Source organism: Bombus huntii, chromosome 14 (assembly GCF_024542735.1).
Source record: "Bombus huntii isolate Logan2020A chromosome 14, iyBomHunt1.1, whole genome shotgun sequence".
Lineage (NCBI taxonomy): Eukaryota > Metazoa > Arthropoda > Insecta > Hymenoptera > Apidae > Bombus > Bombus huntii.
The window spans coordinates 7359195-7380746 of record NC_066251.1 but is presented as its reverse complement, the minus strand read 5'-3'; the positions used below and the strand labels follow the sequence as shown (position 1 = coordinate 7380746).

At 36.7% G+C, this 21552-nt stretch overlaps 1 protein-coding gene across 15 annotated transcripts in view; it reads left to right on the top strand.

Moving 5' to 3' along the window:
• LOC126872779 (glutamate-gated chloride channel) overlaps positions 1–21552 on the top strand; it is a 38603-nt gene that overhangs the window by 11763 nt on the left and 5288 nt on the right. For 8 of the 15 annotated variants that reach the window (XM_050632941.1, XM_050632949.1, XM_050632946.1 and 5 more), the window contains 5 exons: positions 19601–19670; positions 19751–19904; positions 19984–20066; positions 20633–20767; positions 20878–21030. In XM_050632941.1, the coding sequence (XP_050488898.1) occupies positions 19601–19670; positions 19751–19904; positions 19984–20066; positions 20633–20767; positions 20878–21030 (595 nt within the window). Of the gene's footprint in view, positions 1–3396; positions 3465–8859; positions 8928–19600; positions 19671–19750; positions 19905–19983; positions 20067–20632; positions 20768–20877; positions 21031–21552 lie in introns of those variants that run through there. The other 7 variants (XM_050632942.1, XM_050632950.1, XM_050632955.1 and 4 more) reach the window with 3 other exon arrangements.

The window sequence follows — 21552 nt, the reverse complement described above, 5'->3', positions numbered from 1 at the left end:
TGTAATTTACCTTACCGTGTGTACACGAATAGACATTTCTGCCACAGAATTACTCGATCTTTAACGAAACGTTGTTGGCCGAGCTTACGTCTTGTATCGCCGTACGTAAATGTTGATAATCGTTGGCGACCAGGAGCGAAGCCAAAACCAATAAAATATTTCTTGCCAGTACCAGCCTGACGGTACAAGACATTATCTCGATCAACGGTATTTCATTTTCGATCGAATAATTCTATTCAAAAATAGTTCTTCAGAAGTATTCGGCAAATGGCCACGAAGGAATTTTCACGATTATCAATCATACAAATATACGATTCTAGGCACGGAGGGTGTCCTTCCCGAAATAAATTCTTCGATCTGGGAGCACTGTCGCGCGACGCTCGCCATAGACCTCTTCGTAGATTCTGATTAAAAAGTCTTGTCTGCTCCCATCGATCTCGTCTATCACTTTGTTGATTATCACCTGCCGCCTCCCCCTCACACCCGTTCTCTCACACAGCCAGATATACATATTAATCAATATCTGTTGCCTTTATTTTCCATCTGTGTACAATATTGATTCTCCCCTTTAATTTAGAATGACTGATCACACACAAAACCAATTAGCATCTCTAGCATAGATACAGGCATGTGGCATTCTAGCTTCGATGTTCACGTATGTACATACACAGTTTATACGCTATACATAGGAGCACAGACGTTGTTGCAGTGGGAGAGACGAAGAGAGAAAAATGAAAGGTGAAGGGAGAAAAAGAGACGAAACGGAAAGATAAAGGAGGAGAGGGATAGGAAAGCGAGAAAAAAGAAACGGGAGGAGAGAGAGAGAGAGAAAGAGAGAGAGAGAGAGAGAGGGAAAGATAAGAGAAAAGAAATGGAAAAGGATTATATTGGCAGAGTGTTTGGTCTCATAGGTTCCCTCCAACTTTTTCATCCCCGTTTTTCGTAGTTCCTCATAGTGCTTGATGACTTAGTAATTACGTTTTGCTACGTTTAATTGCGTTCACGAACAATCAGATACGTCCGGTTTTACTTGTTCTACCTTTTCAACGCGTCACACGATGTGAGTACACACAGAGGATCGATACAATTATGCGTGATTCGTGAATTATTTTCCGATCAGAGGCGGTCCTGACAAGTGGTTCTACGATAGGCGAAATCACACGTTTCACGTAGCTTCGTGACGAATATACTTGAGACGAGGTTGCGACGTTCTGCGAATTTTCTGCATGCATTTCGCGCCAGTTGCAACCTGCGTCAGGATATTGAGAAATCGAAGAATTTGAAATTTATCATAGTCTGTCTGGACTATGATCGAGACTCAACGATAGAAAAATGAATTAATAGAATGTACACGTGTAAAGACACAGGATTATAACGCGTCCAACCGAAGTACTGAAATTTAATGAAACTAACAGTACGTGGAAAGTGAGTCAAAAAGATTTATTCGAAGAGCGTCGAGCAACGAGAATGTTTTTGATTCACTGTGTCGACGATCTTTGTTTTACAAAATGCATTCGATAGAGACAACGATTCAGAAGAGAAAGCTATCCAGAAGTAATGCACAGAGTTTGTTTCAAATTTTCGATACCGGAACACGAGAGTCTTTTATGCTCACGTAAACCTCCTGTCGAATTTCCATATTGCTAAATACAAGGCTAAGCCGCTTCTTACACGCGCGCTATAGAATGATTTTCAAAACTCGAAAGAGACATTCGAAGATTTGAAGAATCATTTCAGTAGCTCTGCGTTTCGCTTTAAAATGCAACATCGAGTAAGATGCATTTATTTGTTTCATCCTTTTTTTTTTTTCTTAATGCTTTCTTAATCTGAGAATAGTAGCATTGACGCAAATTATGTAAATTAAGGATTAGTGAATGCTCGACACTGACTACAGGAACAACGTGTCCGACGTCTTGTCCTGGTTCATGTAGGGCGGAATGTTACGCAAACACTCTGTATGGCTCAGGACGATACGCCTGGCTCGTCCAACCAACAAATTAACTCTTAAACAACTTGTTGAGATTGCCCACGATATAACAATCGCACTCAGTTATATCAGAAGCATCTAACGTAATTCAGTTTTTCAAATTGTCTCACAAAGATATCCGCGTATTACACGAAACAATACAAATACGAATTTATGGAAATTTCTATGAATTACCCGCACAAGACGATTCGATTTTTACTTGTGTCTATACTCGCTTGAATATTTCAAAAGTCGTAATATTTCCTAGATATTTATTGAGAATGCTCATCAATTACGCGAAATGATTGAGATTTTCTGTGAATTCAGATTTCATTTACAAGTCGTTCAAATATCTGTCAAGAATATTTGCGAATAGAAGCGAAAAACTAATCGGTCTCTTCTTCGTTTAACGCTTGTACGCGCGAAAAGTTACTTTATCTTGTTACCAAGAATTATGTACACGAAATTAATAAGGAAGACGGCAGTATTACACGTATGCTTGTTCAATATATACGAAGATCCAAACCAGGAGAAAACTATAATTTCCTGCAGCTATTCTCGATCCACTGAACTTGAAAATTAAGTACGGCAATTCTGCCACTGCTTCGTTTTTTTAAATGGTAAAACCATGTTCTTAAGGATCCGTAAATAATATACAAGATGTTCACGTTATTAATTGTCAGCATTTCTTTGTGAGAAACACATACAATGACAAGTCTCCTTTTATTTATTTATAAGTCAATGATCGTCTTCTTTTATTTTTCTCACAAAAAAAAAAAAAAAATAACGCTCGGAGCTAATAACTTGAACACTGTGTATACACGAATGAAAAGTTCTTATAAACGCTTGTAAAATTCTTAGACTCTCGATATACTTATATGTTATATTCGTCAAGTAAATGGTTCCTTAACTCATTCTTTCCACTTCTTCTTTTTTTTTTTTAGTATCTATCTTCTTTTCTTCTCTTTGATGCTTTTCGTTAATAATCTGTATTTCCACTAGTTTGCTTTACGATTGATTAGTTCGATCTGTTTCTCCCCACCAAAGTTATCGTTCATTTTTTACTACGATATGTATATGTATAACCAGCCATACGAAACTTAAAGATAGTTCGATGATTTTTAAAAATCGAATAATACGAATCACTCGAATCAACGATTCACCACTACTTTTTCGAAGACATCTAATCTCTTAAAGCGAAGAAAAAGAAATATTCGTAATAATATTGAATAAAGTACAGAGAAATACTAATAATAAATTAACGACGAGAAGAATATATAACTTCCAAAAGTTTGCCCGTTTGATTGCAGGAAGCGCAGAAAGCGTAGAAAGCTCGAGAAGCGTTTCTTTCTTTTCTCATTACATCCCTTCGATGCGACTGATATTACTCAACGATTGATTAATTTTATTTATTCTGTTTGCTATGTTAGATGGGCCCGCGGTTGTCCGCGTCAACATATTTGTTCGAAGTATCTCAAAAATAGATGACGTTACGATGGTAAGTTAAATAAAAAAAAAAAAAAATATCAAATGCCCTAAAAAATCACAAACACACGCCTACACGTACCTCTATTATATTATATATACATACTACTAAGTGTTGTACTACTAAATGTTGACTGTACAATCTGTATGTATTATAAATACAGAGATCGATATATATATATTATGCTATTATACACATAGAAGTCGTTCTCCGATTAGCTAGATTATCCCAGCAACTATGGAATTGTTATATAATTGTTCGTCGTTTTTTTCCAAATATTCGCACGATTTCCGATTAGTAGACTCACTTTTCTTCCAATTGTAAGAACGAACTTGACGTATATCGGTTCCTTTCTCCGAAGAAGCACTCGTACGAAAAATATGAACAGAGAAAACTTTGTCTCGTGTCCCGCGTGTTTAACAAAATCGATGGCAAATCTACGAGATTCCTAGTATACTTAGTCGATCGACCATAACAAAAAAAAAAGTTCTTTCTACGATCGAAGCGTAACTTACGATAGACAAAATTTTTCGATCCTTCTAGTATACCATAGCACGGTCTGGCACTGATGTTTCCGCAGTCTTATAGTTGAAAACCCCTTGAAAGTCGTTCTCTCGAGGAATGTGACATTTGAACGTTTAGAACGTCTAGAAGACGAGAAGATTTCGATTATAGTTGGCCAAAGAATAGTAGCTAGACGTGCAATGAATATCATTTACTATGTGTTTGTATGATAATACATACATATTAATCAACGTATTATACATATGCACACGTATTTCACTGCTAATTCTCTACGTAGTATTCTTATAATATATAAAGCTGCTCTTTGTCTCGCAATATATATATATATACAAATTTAGAAAGAGAAAGAAAAACGGAGAAGAAGAAACACACGTACACGTTACACGTTTCCTCTTTACCTCTTTGTGTTGTCTCTCCCTTTTATACCAGGCTCTCTCGTGCGTATTTAAGGCCCACTATCATAAACTTTTTTAATTCCACTATTATATTATCTCGTATGTTATATTAAGCAAGCATATGTTTTGTATGCATAAGAGAAACTCGAACTGTTACGAATAGCACGACCAGAAATTTTTCTCCGCTCGCGAGGGAAAAGTACGAATTCTAAAAATACGGTATCTCTCGTATTTTTGATATTTTTAATATTTTTAGATAACGATCAAAAATATTAGAGATATTAAAAATGTTCGGCGAAGTATCAGAATCTCATTCCAGATAATTCGTTAAAATAGCGTCGTGCTGCGCGTAATTAAAAAAAAAAAAAAAAAAAAGAATACACCATATATACTGTCGCTCACACGCTATTGTGTCGTAGATGATTTAATGGAGTTTGTTGTTTTTTTAACATACGCATTCTCTGTTTTGGTTTTTCTATTCTTTCTTTTTTTTTTTTTTTTTTTTGTTCTTCCTATCAAGTATTGTATCACGTGTGAATCGTTGAGATGCTGACAAAATTGCCGTTCGCCTAATGGCGCGATATACACGCAGTATCAAGAATATATACACCCTGTTCGAATTTCTTGTTCGTTTCCTTACTCGTTTTATTATATTATTATCCCCCTTTGTTGTTTTATATCGCACATACGATTATATTTCAAGTAACATCCGCTAACGATTTTTCTATTTAATCCCTTATTGCATAATGTCAACTAGACTCGGTGTGTTTCGTGCTGCTATAGTTTTTTTTTTTTATTCAGAGTTCCGCTAAAAAGAATACTTCGTTTTCCCGCACACTAACGCGGCTTTGTATTTGCTGCAAATTGCAAAAATAAAAAAAAAAGAGAAGAAAGTGGGTGCTATCTATAATATGGGATATTTTCTTTCAACGAAAACGTTAACTGTGGCGTTCACATTAACGCCACGCTATTTCCAAAAAATATCCTTTAATATCGTTTCTATCTCTTCTGTCTTAGATCTGTCTTAAGAGAAAGTTCAAAGAATATTCCCAATATTTAGATATTTTTTAAACGTTTCGCTTCCGTTTGGTGATTCGTTAACTCTTTTAGGGGCAAAAACAAAATTGTCGTATCTTTAGGATTCCTTGAAAAAATCAGCCCTTAAAGGTGTTAATCGATAAACTGGCGAAACTAGCGTGCACAGAATGGGATTTTGAGGAATTTCCGTAGAATTTTGTAAGACATTTCGCTCCTCGCCAGGTGTTTCTCGAATGTTAAACGACATACTTTTCAGCTGGCTTTCGCCGCTTTTTTAATTTCCACAATTACAGCTATCACGATTAGATCGGACAATTTTTAGCTACATTTTACTTTCTTTAAAATAATCGTAATTGTTTCGACAGATATTTTGTAGTTTTTGCTCTGAATTTCGTCTTCTACGTGCTATAGCAGTAGAGCTGAATACTTTTCCTTCAAACTGCGAGATCCGTTCAACTGGTGAGTTATTCCCTTTTTTTATTTCTCGCATGTGTTCTTTCTCTCGATTTGTCTGCGTAGAAAGACTAGCTCCTTTTATTTATTCTCTTTCTTTCGTATTTTATTCTACCTATTTAACGAACGCAGTAACTCTTTGTCCTTTTTTTCTTATCCGTAAAATAGCACAGGTAAACAATTTTTCCATCCATCTTACGAATTTTGTAGCATTTACGAAGCTTCGTTTATTATTTTCAGTCGATTAATTCAGTCGACGTAGAAGAAATTATTTAATCGCCAATCGATACTGTAAATATGTTTAATGTCGAAGTCGTAATTATCAAACGTTTCATATTCCGTGGCTTCGCGTATTTCTCATCAACTTTCAACGCAATTTTCTCGTAATTCCACTTTTGTTTAATATTACAGAGATAGAAGGTAATAATTATTAAACCTCGGTTCACTCGAGACATATTCGATTTCCTCGTTCGAAGTAGTAGCGACGTAGCAGCAAGGAACGCGTATGTTCGTCGGTCGATCTGTCCTTCAATGTAAATTAGAGTTTAACGAAAATATTTAAAATATTTTGCAAAAAAAAAAAAAGAAAATACGAAAAGAATAAAGAAAGATAAAAGAGAAGAAGAAAGTAGAGTGCAGTAAGGGATTAAACGATGGCGGGGCATGCACAGCATGTTGTACAGATGTGTGCAATTTTCAATCATTTGAGAAACGACAAATCGTCGAAAATCAGCGGTTCGTTCGGTACGATTCTAATTAAAACTATCGATTTCTGCGTGATGGCGTCTATAAAGTTTCGAAGTTGTTCGATGCAAAAACGACCACGACTACGGAAAATTACGTGAAATTGTAGTTAATAAAACGAAATCGTAACGGAGATCTGGTTTTGTCAATAACCAGTTCATCATCGTGAACAAGCAGATCTTTGGAAGTTCGATGAAACTTCAACGTTAGCCTATCGAATAATTTTCGAATATTTTTCAAGATACTTTGTCTTATTATATTTTCCAATCTCTTTTTCTCTATGTTTTTCGTGTTTCCTTTGTTTTTCAATTTGTACGACGCTTAACAAACATTCTATGTATATATACACATGTATGCGAGCTTTTCTATTTATCCTTCTTCGTAGATCCTTTTCCTCAAAGGATGCATTCGATCGAGATTTCTCGAAGGAAAAAAGGAATAACAGGTTTCGAGAAACGCGGTATCTCCGACGATTCCAATAGTTCTCCTTCGTTTCTCTGTGTAACATGCAAACAGAAACGAGGCAAGAATCGTTCGCTATCATCGTCTGGAAGCTGCTTAAAAAACGAAACGATATCATCGTTCATCTCATTCCTCACGAGTTACACGTTCGAATACCTTCACGAGACGTTCAGTCCATCATCCATTGTCAAGAGATCTTTTCCCCCTTTTGTTTCGACTTCGACTCTCGTTTAATCCTCTTTCGAACAAGTTGCGTATCGTCGCTGAGAGAAGTTACGACGCTTACAAGCTCCAACGTAATTTTTGTTTCTTCGCTGTCATAGAAAATAGTGTAGCTTCAACGATATTATTTTTACAGAGGTTGTGCTGTCAAATTTTGGGATGCCTCGCTCGCTACCTATTCGATTATCGTTGCATCTAATCAGGCATCTCCTCGTCTTGAAATATGTGACTGTAATCGTACGTTTTCATCCTTCGTCGTGATTCAGCTTTAAACTGAACACGCTTTTTACGAAACGTTCAAAGTGCTCCTTTCAATCGCTACGTAAATGGTAAAAATAAATTGTACAACACTTGATCTAATTAAATATCGTCGAAAAGAAAACCGTCCTAACTCGTAGCGTAAGACTCGATAGCTGTAAAAAAGAAAAAGAAATCGTCATTTTAATTGTTGCTATTTCTATTGCAGGAGAAAGAAATATGTTCGAAAGATTTAAACGATATACTAACTCGACCAATTCACATATTGTAGTCTAAAGTGGGACCACCTTTTCAAGAAGGATCCACATCGTTGACGCGACTACGTTAAACGAGTCAACGTTCTTTCGCACAGAAGCGTGAACGATTTAAAAAGAGGGATCGAACTAAAACAAAGTGCACTCGATCATTCCATTGAAACCATTAGCATTCATATAGAATGGACACTAGTGACTTGCGAATTTTTTATCATTTTTCCAAACTCTTCAGCCTCTCTTTATCTATTAATAAGTTTCTTCAGATTCGAACGACTATTACATGGAGCAAATAGAAAAATTGCTGAAAGAAAAAAGGGGAAAATGAAAGGCGAAGCTTGGGAAGATGTTAAAAATTCGCAACATTCGTCGAGCTGTGATATCTCGAGGATCGAACACACGGAAGCCACCATAATTCGTAGCAATCGGCGCGAAACGGCGCCGAATCGTCGCATAAACTAATCCGACCGCTCGTTTACTTTGCAATTCAATTGCCGAGGCTCGCATCGTGAAACATTTCATCGTGGAACATTAGCTAGCTTGGATGTTCTCATGCGTACAGATCATACCTCCATGACATCTCATAGTCATCCGCCTGTCCTATATTACCGGAGGAACGACGATTTACAGGCAAGCAAGTATCACGTAGAAAAGTAGCTAAGAAAAACAAAAAAAGACAGAAAGAAATGCTCTATCTTTTTTTTTTTTTTTTTTAGCGAGATCGAACAAAATTCCGAGAACCGCGAACCATTTCAGAATTTCCTTTGAAAACGAAAGAAAACGACGCGAAACGAAAAGTTCCTCCTAGTCATGATCCAAAAGACAACCATTTCCTTCTTCATTCATATGTACAGCTGTTTCGAAAGTGAAACAAAAAGGAAGGAAAATTATGCCGGAAGGAAGCGGCCGAGTAACGAGCGGAAAGAGCTAAAGCCAAAGAATTAAAGAAAAGAATAAGAAATAGATAAATAAATAAAAAATCCATGTAAATCTCGGTGCCACGGTAACTGATTTTTTAATTAATCGATTTGTTTTGTTCTGTTCCGGTCGACGTGTTAGATGGGCCGACAAATGTGAACGTCAACATCTTTCTCCGCTCTATCAGCAAAATAGATGATTATAACATGGTGAGTGCAATCTAAGTCAATCATCTCAAACAAAAGGCCTATATATACCAATCTGTATATCCACACATTGTGTATATCTATTAATATTTAAACGTCACGTGTATATGATGCCGTAAGACTTGCACTTGTCTGTACTTGTATTTGTATTACATGTGATGTGTATATATTTATACGTATGTGAGGGGCAGCTTCGCAAACGAGGATACATACATATATAAATATATACATGGTGGATAAGCCGCGCTAACAGTTGGATGTGTGCTATCAGTCGCACCTCGTTGATTTTTCTCGATGTCGTTGACTGTCATGTTGATTTACATATATATATATATATATATATATATATATATATATATATATATATATATATATGAATATATATATATATTTACTATTTCATACATATGTATACATGTATGAATATACGTGTATATCCGTATAACGAACGTTATATGGTTCAGTTATCTACACGATATATACGTACATTCATATATATATATACGTGTATATATACATATATATTTGATTGTCGGAACGTTCGATTTTTTGATTGTGCTGGTCGTTGCAACCAAGTCTGTGCCTTGTTGGAATCTTTTTGCTAGAGAACTCAAGAAAAAAGAGGCGCGACGGATAATGAGAAATATATAAATATGAGACGATGCATAAAACATATAGACTCGACCCGTGGATTGCTTTCTTGTTCCACGTTTTTTCTTTATTATTCCTTTCGATCATGCGTGCGAGCGATCGTGTCGATCCTGACCCATCCCCCATTCTCCTATCATATTTTTCTATATGAGTTCACTCTTTCTTCTCTCTCTCTCTCTCTCTTTCTCTCTTTTTTCTTTTCGCTTAACTCCCTCTTTCCGTGAGAATTTTATTTTTATTCTCGATATAAGTTGGTCAATTAAATTTTCCTATCCAAAATGCAATTCGGTCGAGATAATATTGGCCCAGAAAGGACGATATATTTGGTCTTGCAGATGAATGTCTGTTGAGGATTGTCTGGTGTCTTCGAATCGGTGATTGCCGTGAGTCCCCTTGCTAAACGTGTGCTGAGTGAATTTGTTTCAGTAACAGGAGTGTTATCATTCGGCTCGGCTAATATGCAAGTTAAGCGTGCGTATGCGGAGTTTCGTTTCAAGGTTCACCAGCATTGCGTCAACCCAGCCTCTTTCACGTAAAACACACCTTTATCGATTACGTGGAGAACCACGTTTTCTTTCGAAATGTTACTATAGATATATATCACGCAAAAGACACTTTTATCACAATACGTGAAAAGTTGGAAAAATCGACTTACACTCGAAGCTACATATTGTTCAATGGGCTGTATTATCTTAAAGACGAATTCCATCGGTCAAAGTTCCATCTTCCTAAACCCTTCATTCTATTCTTTTCATCCTTCATCTCTAAAAACATCGACTCTACGAAATCTGGAAAGTTACGTTTACGAAAATGGTTGGTCCACTTGTCACCGAGAAAAGAAGAAAAGAAAAATACGATCCTTCGTACGCAGGCAGTCGAAGTCGAAAGTCAAAAGTCGAAGCTCCTTTAATCACTCCTCTTTTACGCGCCATATTCTCTTCTTTTTCTTTTTCTCTTCTCAGTCTTAATTTCTCCTTTTGCTGCGCGATTACTAGAGCCTGGACAGAGCAATCGTCGCGGAACACTTGGAATCGTCATGATCTGCACCTGTCATTTTGCCCATCCGATTTCTCAAACCTAGCGTCGATCTTGTATCTCGTCGCTAACAAGTTCGAAATATCGACAAGCGTATTTGCATTTGGCTATCGCGCTCGATCAGACGACGAAGACGACAGTGGCGATGGTTTCGAACGATCGTCTTTACTCCAGCTCTAGTGATGTTCGCGATGTACGTGTTACCGTAAAAATGTCCGGGTAAATCCTAATATCTTCCCGTATTCCGACTTTTACGGTAACATATACGTATTGTACACTGTTCTGCCGTGTGTTGCTTCTGCATTTGCGGGTTACATCGACGTTTTACGGCCGACGAAATTGAGATAAGCAACGTAAGAGATTTTAAGGGATTTTAAGAGATAGTTTAACCTTGCTGCAATCCTTGGATTCTTGTTTTTATTCTATTTTTATTTCATTCTAGTTCTTATTTGAACAAGCGAAAACAGATTCGTCGTGTCCCAAGAGAAACTCTACAACGGATTACAACAGCAACAATTTATTAAGAATAAAGAACACGATCGGGTGCAAAATGATCCGAAGAAAGCAGCACGGTTAAGAGGGAAAGAAAGAAAAATTAAGAAAACTTAAATTGATAACCAATGGTCACGCGATAACATTGTCTACCGTTAGCATATTCGTTACTATGTCTCTAACTATTATCTCATCTCTATACTTGCATCGTTGCTAGAAGAAAATATATAAAAGCATATTGGGAGTTGAAATTGAACGATGCACAGAGAGATGACTTTTGATTTTCAACATACCGCGCTTTACAAATATTTGGGAGTTTTACTTACGCTCGTATTTTGTAAGTATCTCTTTCGAACGAAATTTGCATATTTCATCACGAGCCGCTTGTTCGCCAATATTATTCTCACGAATATCGTTCACGAATATTAAACTCGCGAATATTATACATATTATTCTCGTAAATACTCTTCGCGAATATTATTCTCACGAACGCTTGCAGATTCGCTTCGCCAACACTTCTCAAGGACATATGCAAATGTTATCCGTTCCACGAATTGGTTGCACGCAAATTTCGTTTACCTCGCCGATATTCTTCTCGCAATTTTTATTCCACCCATTCGCTCGACGATCATTCGCAAAATCAGTCCGTAAGAATGTCCTGCGCATATTCCATCGTCGATATTCATACCATCTACGTTCCTCAGACTTGTACAACGTCGCGTTCTTCCATTCTGCTCCGGCGTCGATCGCAGACAAATAACACAGTCGCGTTATTTAATCCGCTTTAATGCCTTGTAAAAACGAAACGCGAACTAAACTCCTACACGACTGTTTCGTACGTAGGGCCGGGCGTGCAAAAAGATTTAATGACTTTCGACTCCGAAGAGGAAGCTTTCGATAACATCTGTCAGCCTGCAAACTGCTCCTCAAACATCGCAAACACGCGCGGTTGAGTCTAAAGGTGACGATGAAACGAAACGATAAAAATCGACTTCATCATGCAAGTTCTAGAGTGGTCTTTTTTCCTTTTTTTCTTTTTTTTTTTTTTTTTTCAAAAGCTGATTCAATCTTCCGGCCTCCAGCTTCTCTAATCGTCGCTGAGCATGATAGAACGGTGATATTTCAGCGGCCACGGCCCTCATTGTCGGTACATATTTATTGAAATGGGAACAAGTTATTGTGATTGATTACGTCACGAACCGTGCATACTTGTCTCTATCGTTTCTTTTTTTTCACCCTCTTTTTTTAATTCTAAGATTGCATGTTCTATTGTACACTGTCGACACAAAGTTTGGAAGTATCGTCGTAAGAGATTTTTTAAATATAACGTGTTTTTTTTTTTTTTTTTTTGCTTAAGACAAATAACGTTTTCTATAGATGTTAGAAACCATCGACATTCCTTCCACGTGGTTTTCTAAATAATCGAATGACGACGAGTTCGAAGTAATTCGTACATGATTCCATAACTGTTCTTTGCTTCTGAAAGTAAGTCATTGTCGTGCGAATAAATCTGACATTTTATTTGAAATTGAACTGAATTCAAGGAATTTGTACAGCTTTCAGAACGATTCTCTGCTTCCAAACTTTTTGTCGGTGATGTATGTATATGTACATCCCAGCTCATAAATATTAGAACACCTGCTGGTCTCGTTCCAAACCTCATGATCCATTCAGATTAGCACGACGATTATTATGCAGTCAGACTGAAGCACAAGTATATGCGGTAACTTCTTCGAAATTATCGTTGAATGTTTGAACAAATTTGCTCTTCTAGGTACTGACCACGAATAGGTTAAGAATTTTTGAATATTTAAATTACCTAGCCTCGGAAATTTGCCTTCCAAAATAAAGATTCACGTATGTACTTCTCTAGTCTCGAACATTGACCTAGATAGTCTAACCTACTTCTTGAAAATTTCAATAATATCGCCCTATCTTTATTTTTGGAATCCAAATTAGATATAGGGTGTACTACTTCAATATTTTTATTCCACACGTTATTAACTAGTTTTTAAAGGGGCGGTCAATCTACCAGCCAAAATAGGCATTAAAAGAAGATTTCTTAAATTCAGAATCAACAGGAATTTTTATTACAATACGATATTGTACATATATTGCATTATTTATACGAAGTATCTCCGAAATCATAGTACAAACAGTACACGAGCAAAAAAAAAAAACGCCGAATACCTCGAAACTTACAATTAAAGCACGCCTACCCGACGAATCGTCAAACTCATTTTTCTCGAAAACGAAGATTCTACATTTTCCATGTAGAATCATCACTCGACTTATTGCGCTATGATTTCGAAGACGTCATAGTACACGTATGTCGACGCGTAATTTTCTGATAACTGTGACTGTATTAATTATTTATAACGCAAGTTTTCACGAGTCCCTGATAATTTTATAAATTTATGCCCTATTTTCCACGAGTGTCCTAATATTAATGAACAGGGTTGCGTACTCCAGGAGTCTAGCCCATCCTCGTCCTAGTCCATTCGTGTCTCTTCACGTCCGACTCATCTATCTTTTCCTAGCTATCTTTTTTTCTCTGTCTGTCTGTATCGTTGTCGTCCATTCATCACCGGATCGTAAGATATTTCGCGAAAAACGTCGCTGGAAAAACCCCGGCCGAGTCGAACTTCATCGACCCATCGATCAGTCCAACAGCCATGCATAGGTCAACCTTCATATCCGTTCGAAAATCACGAGCTTGTCGCTTGAGAATCGTCGAAGTGGCGCATCTGCGCGATAATCGACGCGAAATATTGTGGGATCTCGAGGAAAGATAACGTCGAACAAAGGAAAGACTCGATGCAAAGGCCATCGTGAAGAAGATTAACACGTTCACTGCTGATCAATCTTCTGTCGCTTATGACATGTACTATGCTTCAACGAGTCATTCTTATCAGACATCGTAACACATTTTATGGCACGATACATCTTGTACAACATCCGAGGAACATAATTTGGATCATTCGATCGATAAGGAATAATGTTGAAAGTGGAAAGTCTATTCTTGTTTTCCCATTTTCTGAAAATGTTCGCTCGGACAAGTACACGGCGAATGTCAGAATGTTAAAGAATCGATGTTTTGAAATTCAGTTACACCCATTTTGCAGAATATTCTCCTTTTCTAATACACTTTGATGCATTTGTTACGTTCTATCGTTATGTGAAACATGTATTTCAAAGATTTTCCGCGCAGCTGTTACGTCCCGTGAAGGGCTCCCGAAGGAGAATTAACATCGTCCAGAGAATAATCTGCGAAATACGTTTCCTGGGGAATAATAATATTCTCAAGACTAGTTTGGCGCGATGTCGATAATCCTCGAGAAATATTCTTCGCACGTATATCCCGCAATATCGTCAACGGTATAGTAATAGAAGCTGCGAATATAATTTCACTGACTTCGCACTTATCCGAAAACACAATCGGTAAAAACAAGAATCGATCGTCGACAATAATTGATATCGTTCATCGGGACCATTTTCTATAAAGAAAAAACTGGAACTAGAAGATATTCAATCTACATTAAATTCCTATCTCGAATCAAGGAACGCGATGAAGCTTACGATAATAAAATCTTTTTAATCAACGCGCTTAAGCGAATTTTCTCCAGCGAGTTATATCGTTGTTTCTCTTAAAGAAAGAAGGGATAGAAAGGGCATTCGAAGGAAAATCGTGCAAATATGCTTTTAGCTCGTCGCTCTAGAAGGCTTGACTGCGATTATGTATAGAAAAAAAAATCACTTTTTCCATGCAGCAACATCTCCTATGGTTTTCCTTAAAGGGAAACGTTTAAAAGGACGACATGGTATGTACCGTTCGTTTCAATGGAACGATCTTCTCCCTTTTATTCTCTCATCTTCGTTTCATCTACTTTTTTTCGTATTATTTTTTTTTCTTCTTTCATTCGTTCTTTCCTTTCTCTTTCTTCGCTCTTTCTCTGAGTTCAATATTTTCTCTGTCACGCATACGATCATTTAATTCAGCTACGAAAAACATCTTCCAGCCTATGATAGCGAAATCACGATATAGAAAGGTATTGGGTTCGAAGATAGCACGTTGTGTATTGGGCTAAATTGGCGTTTGCGAGTTGCATTCGCCACTTGCTCGAAGCGGGCATTGAAAAATGCGATTTTCTACCTGCGAACGACGATCTTTCTTCTTTTGTATTTCGCTGATATTTGTTAACAAATATTAATTGCTCGCGTCTGTTGTCGTACAATACGCTTGTCGAACGAACTTTAATTTCGATTCAAAGATACGGTTCGTTCGCAATAAAAGTTTCATTTCAACTCCGACATCGATATCAGTCTTTCGAACTGAGGATTAACGAGTATAGGGCTCACATAATGTCGCAAAATTTTGCGTCCGATACATCGTTACGACGGTGATGCGATAGAAAAGCTTCTGAAATGCGGTTACGTTAAGAGATCGATATCGAGTGAATGGCAGTTTCGCAGCGTCAAATATTCGTCTTTATTAAAGTGAATATAATTTGCTATAAAGTAACGATTAGTTATGGTTAAAATCATGGTCTAATATCAAAAAGAAATTGAGAAGCAGCGCGTCTTTAGAGGAATTAGGAATCTTTAGAAGAATAAGAAATTATTGGCTGATAATTGAATTTTATATAATTTTTAATCGGTTCGGAAAGAACGAGCTGTTCTCAGACTTTGATACCGAAAGGTAAGAAGATGCGAGGATAATAAAATGCCGACGAAAGCGTTACTTTTGACACGCTGAAATTTGCTATCCGTACGACAGAGTCCAACTATTAGCTGACTCGTACTACTTGCGTGTAATATATTCATGAAAGTGAAAGTGAATGGGCTGAATGAACCGTCGAGATGTATCACTTTTGCAACGTCAGATCGATCGAAAGTATGTTGAATAATTAAATATCGCCTGTGAATGAGGAATTGTATCGTTTACCTTTCGCGCGAATACATGCTACAACGATAATCATTGTAAAGAGCGATTACGACTTACGTGTTTTAAATGACGAAGAGATAAATATAAGCAAACGATAAAAAAGAAAAAAAAAATAACAGTCCATATCTGAATTAAAATTTTGTTAAATACACAAATTCTTCGCTTGACTATTGGTTATCAATGTTCTTTTTAATCCTCGTCTATTCAATGAGCTAAGGAAATTTGATTTTTGTGGGCAAGTTCGGATGGGTTATTTTAACAGCGTATACGATATACTATGAATATTTAAACAGGAGTTCCATAAGTAAAATCGTCGTTTTTTTTTTCATTTTTCGACGATTACTTCCTTACGCAGCGCTCTGTGTAAACGGATTTTCCACCGAAATAAAACGATTCTAAACTATCTTTAAAAGTAATTTACAAAGGAGATTATTTTTCAACCGCGCACAGCGCTCAATACTTTTTGTCGCGGAGTTTCAGCGAGCTCGCGCGTGTTCTACGCTCGATTTTCAACGGTTTTTCCCAACTCACCGACACGTATATAAAAAAAAGAAAAAATAAATAAGAGAAACCATGCGACTCCCTATACCGAGGTTCGAGCAAACGCGCCACGAGCGATCAAATAAGAGAGAAATACGAGGCGAAAATACAAACGTCGGGAGGCTGTGTAGATCCTCCTTTGCGACATGTTGCTCAATTTTCAGAAACTAGCGGAATAATGGTAAGTGTTCGCAACCAGGAATTAACCAGCGAGAAAGGTAAAAGAAATTGCCTGATATTAAACGAACGAGCGAAACGAGCAAGCGAAACCAACACGAAAACAAAGAAACAGAGAAAAAGAAACAAATGAAAAGAGATAGAAGGGAAGGAGGAGAAAGATCGAACGAAACAGGATCGTAAAGGAGAAAGGATCACGTCTAGGTTTTAATTTGTATTCAACTTGCCAACGATCGAGGGAAACAAAGTATAAACCAAAGAAAAGAAGAATGACCAAAATAACCATACAGAATATTTTGGAAGTCTTCTGTAACTCCCTTTGCAAACAAAAAAAAAGTCAAAACTAAAAAAAAAAAAAAATAAAAAAGAAAGACAGGACGCCGTCGACGTGGACAGGTCCAGCCGGGAAAAAGTTAAACTGTGAGCCAAGATGCATGCGTTGTTCACTTGCAATGTACATATAATACAAACACGTACATATACGTCTATATATATATACATACATATATATTCCTCTATTCTATCAATAATTTCGAGACAGAGACATATATATATATATATACGTATATGTATTACATAGCATATGTAGTTACTCTCTGTTTCTAGCTGGTCCCACTGGTAGTTAGGTAGTTAGTTTCGATGTTGCTTCGTTGCATGCCTCTTACATTTGCTTCAACGCGATGTATACAACTATACTTGAACATCATTGTTTGTTCGTCCACCACCGCCTTTGGCCCGACCCCCTCTTTACCCCATTTTTCTCGGCGACGAGATTTTTCATTCCAGCAAGATATCCACGCAGCCTTGATTCTTTAACGCTCCGTGGCCAAAAAAAGAAGAAGAAGTGTAGCAGAGAGGAAGGAGAGGGCGGAGAAAGAGGAAAATTTACCACGACCTTTCGTCGTCGGAGCAGAAGTGCTCTCTGCCGTTGAAACGACCTCTAAAACCGTACAGGGTTAATCTTTTTTCTTGTTCCGCCTCTTTTTTCGCTTCCTCTTCTTCTTCGTCCTGTTCTTTCCCCGCGAGAGAACGCCTTTCGCGGGCCCTTACGCTTCCGGCCTGGAAAGAAAAGACGAACAGTTTTCAAATTGGACGTGTCGTTGAAAAGACACGCGAGGAGACATAGCGACACAGTGGTAACGAAAAATCGAATTTCCAATTCACTGTTTTGTTCTTCTTTTTCACGGAGCGTTACGAGAGTCGAACGAAATATTTTAGAACACGATACTTTCGTTCGATTGGGCTGATATACGAGATATAAAGTAGGCAGGATGTTCGAAACATCGTTGATGAAATTATTCGAGATACAAGGGTGTCTCTAGTTCCTTTGTTCTATATATATATATATAGTGACATTTTATCTCCATTTTTTTCGTATCTTGTTCCTTTCTCCCTTATGAGTTTGTAATTTGTATATTTATTCGTTGTCGCAGTCGATCGGACTTGCCGCTGATCGAGTCTGCAAGGATATTTGAACCTTTTAGTATCCAGCGGATTATTAGTATCATTTGTACGGGTTTCGTTAAGTTTCAACGATGGCTACTTTGAAAATGTCATTTTTAGAAGATCTTTCGGTGACTTTAAGGTGCTGATGTTACGCAATTACTGACCTCGTTCACGTTTATTGATGCAGCCCACTGTCCTCTCGTTTCTTCTTTGAAGTCTCAGACCGTTTCTATTCGTCTTCAACGTAACAATGCCAGATGTGCGAACATTACTCACGCGTCAGACAAATTCCATATTTAGAAAGATTTAGCTTATTTCTTTTCTCTTAAATGATCTGCTCAAAAAAAAAATTAGACATTATCCACCAGTTACAAGTACTTTGTTTAAAAACGGATGGAAGGCGACTTCGAATAGATGTGATACGATAATTGTGGAATTCAAAATGGAAAGTATCTCAGTTTGGCTCGCCACTCTATTACCATAGTATTTCGCTTACTTTTTTTCATAACGTCAACCAGGTCAGTAAAACAATCGTCAAGCACTCGAAGCAATTGCTCATAGACTCGGTGATATTGCACGACGAAAGGATAACAATTATTTTCCTGTCGAATTATGACAATTCTGCGTTACATATGTGTTTGTTCTTCCAATTAATTAATTGTGTATAAAAATTTGTTTTTTATCGCTGTATCGATTCCATTGATTTCACCCTGTTTGTTTTCCGTAGATTGATTTCACGATTAGGGAGGAGCGCAGAAGTTTCGAAGCTGACGTCCCAAGGAATAATTCGAAATATACAGGGTGGTTGGTAACTGGTGGTACAAGCGGAAAGGGGGCGATTCTACGCGAAAAAAGAAGCCGAAAATATAGAATAAACATTTTTCATTTGAGGCTTTGTTTTCGTGAAAATCGACTTTGAATTTTCGCTCGGTACGCGTGCACTTTATCGCGTCTCGTTATAACGGATCTCACTGTAGATCGTTGTCTCGATGGAAAAATTAAAAAAAGAAAACAAAAATTAAAAAAAAATTTTTATTCTATATTTTCGACTTCTTTTTTCAAGTAGAATCACCCCCTTTCCGCTTGTACCGCCAGTTACCAACCACCCTGTATAACCAAGTACTGATCGAATAAAATTAATTCGCAATATTAGTCCAACATTTTCAATCAACTTTTAACATACAAAGTATCTTCCTTCTGACGACTGCTTTGAAATTTCTGTAGCTGTTCCGTTTGTCACTTCGATTTAAAAACGAACTTTCCATATGTCCGTTTCGTCATTATAGAAATTCCAAACGATCATTTCGAGCATAAATTACATATTTGCTATTGAGTTTGGTGCGAGCAAGAGTTCGCTCGATTAAATCATTCCCGTTTCTTTCCTCTGCAGGAGTACTCTGTACAGTTAACATTCCGGGAACAATGGCTGGATGAACGATTAAGATTTAGTGATTTTAAAGGTATGAAGAATCATTGACTTTATTGTCCGGCATATTTTACAGTTGAACCTCATCATATGTGTTTCGTCATAAAATTGCAGGTCGTCTAAAATATTTGACATTGACGGATGCAAGTCGCGTTTGGATGCCAGATCTGTTCTTTTCGAACGAGAAAGAAGGACATTTTCACAACATTATTATGCCGAATGTGTACATTCGTATTTTTCCCAATGGTTTCGTTCTATACAGTATACGGTAAATTAGAATTAATATATTTAAAGAATGAATTTCTATTTGCTGTTTCCTATAGTCTGAAAATATTCTTATGTTTCAGAATATCCCTAACATTATCATGCCCGATGAATTTAAAATTATACCCCTTGGATCGACAAGTTTGCTCGTTGCGTATGGCAAGTTGTGAGTACCAGACTTTGAGCAATTAAAATTAATATTACCAGTTACAGTGGCGTGTAAAAATTTCCAGCCAGAATGAAACTTTACTAGCACTACACCATCAGATATCTACTTTGCTATTCTTTGCTAAAAAAAGCTAAACTTTGCTTTGATATCTGCTTTGCTAAAAAACGCAGCTTCAAAATATCTAACACTATGCAGTCACTTCAATATTGAATATAAGCGTATAAGTAAAAGAAGATAGTACAATATACACAAACACTGCTATATGGTTGAGTAATATATACATATATATTACTTCAAATTCTATAAAATACAAAAATAATAACATTTTATAAGTATCAATTTATAATACTATTATAGACAATATTCCATAAAATTTTGAAACTTAAAGTGAAAAATCTTCCTGCCCAGAAACGTTTACATGCCACTGTAAATCACTGAATTTCTCTTTCTTCCCTTTTACAAGTTTTAATTTATAGTATCAATAATATAATAATATAATAATATATAATAATATAATAATATCAATTTCATTAAAAGTTGACTAATCGATATTCGTTTTCCAGATGGTTGGACAACCGATGATTTGGTTTTCCTGTGGAAAGAAGGAGATCCTGTCCAAGTTGTTAAAAACCTACACCTGCCTCGGTTCACGTTGGAGAAATTTTATACCGATTATTGTAATAGCAAGACGAATACTGGTCAGTAAATTACCTTCCTTCTTTCCTTTCTTATTTCGTCTCCGTTATTCAAGAAATGGGTTGCTAAAATATACGTATAAAGTCTAATTAAATATTCGGTCTACTTGCAGGAGAATACAGCTGCCTGAAAGTTGACTTGCTGTTCAAGAGAGAATTCAGTTACTATCTTATTCAAATCTACATCCCCTGCTGTATGCTTGTAATTGTATCCTGGGTATCGTTCTGGCTCGATCAAAGTGCTGTACCAGCTCGAGTTTCACTTGGTAACGTTTCAATTGAAATCAGCAATTCATTTTATCCATCCACCACTACATTCAACTACTTTATTTGTGCCATACTAACAGATTTTAAGATATCCTTGCATTTTCTTTCATTCTACTATTCTTTCATATTTTATTCCTCCTAGTGAATGCTATAAGCTCACAAACTTTTACACTTTTCTTTTATGATGCTCTGTATAGTGACGAACTCATAAATAAAAGTAGTTCTTGTACGGTGAAGTATAGTGACTAGTACTTAGCAAAAGGTATTGGCAATATCCTTATTTCATCAATGAATCGTTTCTTCATCAACTTCTATACTTTATTTCCATAGTATCGATGATAAACTTGATACACTTGGACCTGATTAATTACCATGTAAGTGTTATAATAAATACAACGGCGTACCAATACTTTTTGTATCCGCTGTACTTCACTTGCAATAAAAATATGAAAACCATCCGATATTCATAGTATAAATGGCATCAGAGTAAAAGAAGTGTATCTTTAGATCCTATATTATAG